Genomic DNA, 3,872 nt, shown 5'->3' on the forward strand with positions numbered 1-3,872 from the left:
AGTGTTGAAGGCTCGCAGCAGTGCTGAAATTGACACTGACACTAGACTGAATCAAGAGCAGTTCAACAGGCTCCATGTCAAGTATGTTCGTTATCACATCAAAGCTTGGCTGGTTAGTTATATACTTATATACCCTCTTATGTACCTTGACTGAATCAACAACACCAATGCTGGCACCTACCTGTCTATGGCGATCAATCATACGCATATAGTTAAATACCATCTTATGTACTTACTCATCTGTCCATCTGTGTAGTTGTTGAAAGGAAAGCATATCGACGAGCTAGACGATGCCACATTGGAACGCAAGTACCCTATTGAGCTTGCCTTGGGGGATAAAGACTTATCCCCTTACCTGGAAGAGGGCGCCTTTGGCTGGTATTTTGACTCCGACCTCTGTTTACTTGCATCCTTGAGCGATTACCAGCGGCTAGTCCTTCCTAACCGTGTAAGTACACTTTCAGTTCAGTAACCAGTTTGCCTATGGACTTAATCTGTGCTCATGCAGACAGTAACCAGTTTCTTCTTCTCTTCTTACCTTTGAACGGGTTACCCCAAATATTTATCTTACAGCTACGGAATTCTGACTGCAATTTCTACTTCTTTTAGCACGGTTTTGAGTGAGAACTCCCGAGTTGTATGGATATGAGGTTCTATGCAAAATGCAAAAATTAAAACTATGAACATCGCATCTTGTGGAGATTAAGCATAGTTAAAAATATTTGTGCTTGCATTAAATTGTGGAACATACCATAATATGTGCACCCTAGAAGAAAATGACAACAATTATACCTTCTTCGCCAAGAGTTGTGATAGAACTGCTTTTCGATCAAATAGAAATAGGGTTTAATATAGTGATGCATTTTTCTCAGGACATCTGCAATATGTTGCTTTCCTTCTTTTCTGGTGCAGACTTGGAGTGAGTATGAAAGCTTGAGTCAATACATAGCGTTTTATAACACCCCTGAAGTTGATAGAGATTATGTGCAATACTGGGAAAAGATGGTCAAGGAAATTAAGGTATGCATGCTGCAACAATCTGCTAGTCCAAGTTTAAAACTCTGTTCTGTAAAAAAATAAATTGGACTAACAACCTTCTGTTCTTAACAGTGGCTTGAAAATCATGTGCTTAAAGAAGGTACTCCGGAGGTAGGCCTATATGACCTCTCAAAACCATGGAATGACAACTAATCTCTACATACGCGTTGTAGCATCACATTAACTTTCCTGTTCTACTATTTAGTGGGATCAAATCCGTCGTAAGGGTTTATACCAAGCAATTAGGATTGCTGCAGAGTTCCCCAACATTGATTTCAGTCTAGCATATTATGGTTTCATGGTACGATCCCTTTGTTCTTGCTCATATAGATTGTCAGCTCTAGTCATGATTGTATCTGACAATTGCAATCTTTTGATTAAATTTAGGAGTATATATGGAGGACTCTCTTTTATGCCATGTTTGTTAAAGGTCTTGACCGTGCCTATTTTGAGATTTGGAAGCGGGTTACTGGGCAGCAGGTCAGCATTGTACATCAGCCTTTTTCAGAACTATAACAGTGTTTTTTTATTGGTCGGGTTTCTCAATTCTATTTCCCTATTTATATGCTTGGTGGATGCTGATGTTGTTTTCTGTTTCCTTGGACAACTTGTAGATGTGTTTCAGAGATGCTCTGCAGGAAGTTTGCAATGAGAATTTGATTCCATCGCGCCAACACACTTTGAAGGCCGAGCTGCAGCGACCTGGAGGCTTTTTGCAACTGGAGCGACAAGTAGGTTCTTTTTTGGTTCATAGGTGTTATTTATGTGTCTTCATTGGCTAATTTGTATCTCTTACGAAGCAAATTCTTTAATCGTCTTCCCTTGCAGTTTCGCCGGTGCACAGAGGGCATTAGTAAGGAAGTAAGTATATGTAGGGTGGTGGTGTGGTCTTGCATCGATTGGAATCCGTTATGTAGACTATATATATCCTCGTGTCTGATGTCGCTCCTTTGTCTATAGGTTCCGGATTGGATAGCCCAAGAGTTGATTTCGCAGGAAGTTAGATTCAAGGTATGTTGTGTAGATATTGGTAGGCAGTATTGTTTCCGCCCTGCATGTTTTGTGTGTAGTATTGTACAGTATCTCATTCTTTCCTATTTCAGCGCGCGTTGCCAAAGACATATGTGCAGTACGCGAGGAAGAAGCTCAAGGTTGCAGAAGCCATAGGATTGATTCCCAATGCCGAGATACCAGCGTAGATGTGTTTGTTGCTGACGTGCTTATTAGCGGTTCCTTTTGCCGCCATTGTCATGTTCTTGTTGCTCCTATATATGGTCAGAGCATAAATTTGTTTACCTGCCTTTGCTCGGAGGCTTTGGCAACTTGGATGGAGCTGACCCCATGGCAGGAGAAGAGCCAACATGGAAAGCTTTTTCGACAAAATGGCATGAGGAGGCTGTTGCTTATTTTGCAGTTCACATGGGGGTTGGGGCTCATCTTGTGCCCCAAATCAGCTGCAGGATTAGCCTAGAGGGCCATGGCCACCAGACAGATTTCAATTACCTGTGAGCGCAAACTCATACCCTCCAGTGATCAGCTCAAAACTCAAATGCATGCAAATTTTGACTAAATGAATGGCACTGTTATCGAAGGATGGACGGAGTAAATCATTTCAGATAGGAGTCTATATGCTCAGTCCATGCTGTTGCTTGTCTGGAAAACACGAGCCAGAAAGTTGAGCAACTAGCTAAATAATACAGCGGAGCAGGTGTGGATTGATGTGGTGTAGTGGCAACAACCAACTAATTGAGCCATGTACCTTTCATCTCCACTTCAACCACTAACGCTACTAATAGTCGAAGTCTAACAGAGGTGTGGATTGATGTGGTGCAGTGCAATGGCAGTGCCAGCAACCAACTAACTGAGCAATGTACCTTTCATTTACCTGTTTAATTAGTAATTTTTCTTAAACAAGTAGCTGCAAGGTTATTAGTATTGTTTTATTAGCTGTATGTACTCCCTCCGTCCGGAAATATTTCTAGATACATCCATTTTTATTTATTTTGATGACAAGTATTTTTGGACGAAGGAAGTATATGTAAGGCAGACAGATAGAAGGGGTTGTGTTGCAAAATCTTGCCGGTGATCACCTATCCAGATAGACACCGTCAACCACCTAATCTAAGTACCTAACCTACTTTGGTCTGCCATGCTTTGCTCACGTGAGCTCCACTGTCTTGTTCAACTATAAATGCAAATAAAACAAAGGGATAAGTATATTTTTCATCCTTCAACTCTTTCGAAAGTATAGCAATGGAACCTCGACTCCGAAACCAGCAAAACTTAGTCCTCCAACTTTCAAAACCGGATAAGTTTAGTCCCTCAACTTTCAAAACCGGATAAGTTTAATCCCGCATCTTGCTTAGGGTGATTTTCTGCTGACGCGGTGTGGTTTTTGACTCGGACACGTGCACGAAAGGTGCTCGGTATAATGCTCAGCGAGCGGCAGTGCGTGTCGACGGCGCCCGGCAGTGTGTGCAACGAGCAAATACGGCGGCGCCTGCAGCCGGCGTGGTGCGGCTCGGTGCGTGTCGGCCCGGGCGGTCCATGGTGAGGCTGATGAACGATGGCATGTGTATTATGCCCTTAGTCTGCTAGAGTGCTGGAGGCAGGGTCAAGTGCGTGAAGCTCCCAAAGCTGTTCTTTTGCTCCTGTCGCTGCCACCGCTGGTGGCTCAAGTCTGCCCGCTCGCGCGGGATCCTCATAAAAACAAGGTCTGCACTTACGGACTTACCGTTCTTCAATTCATGTTGTGGTTGGGCTTGATATGGCCGTAGCTAGGATGGATGGAGGGGCACCACGCGAGCTCCTGCAATGAGCCGGTGCACCAGGGC

General features: G+C 43.5%; 1 protein-coding gene across 1 annotated transcript; it reads left to right on the forward strand.

Moving 5' to 3' along the window:
- The first annotated feature begins 599 nt into the window (after nt 1-599).
- On the forward strand, nt 600-3,039 carry LOC125549442. Its single transcript, XM_048712853.1, has 8 exons — nt 600-1,020; nt 1,111-1,149; nt 1,244-1,339; nt 1,426-1,518; nt 1,653-1,769; nt 1,867-1,899; nt 1,999-2,049; nt 2,142-3,039. Exons 1-8 carry the CDS (start codon nt 1,003-1,005, stop codon nt 2,235-2,237), a joined length of 543 nt encoding a protein of 180 aa, XP_048568810.1. The 5' UTR covers nt 600-1,002; the 3' UTR covers nt 2,238-3,039.
- Nucleotides 3,040-3,872: the final 833 nt, after the last annotated feature.

Source organism: Triticum urartu, chromosome 3 (assembly GCF_003073215.2).
Source record: "Triticum urartu cultivar G1812 chromosome 3, Tu2.1, whole genome shotgun sequence".
Taxonomy (NCBI): domain Eukaryota; kingdom Viridiplantae; phylum Streptophyta; class Magnoliopsida; order Poales; family Poaceae; genus Triticum; species Triticum urartu.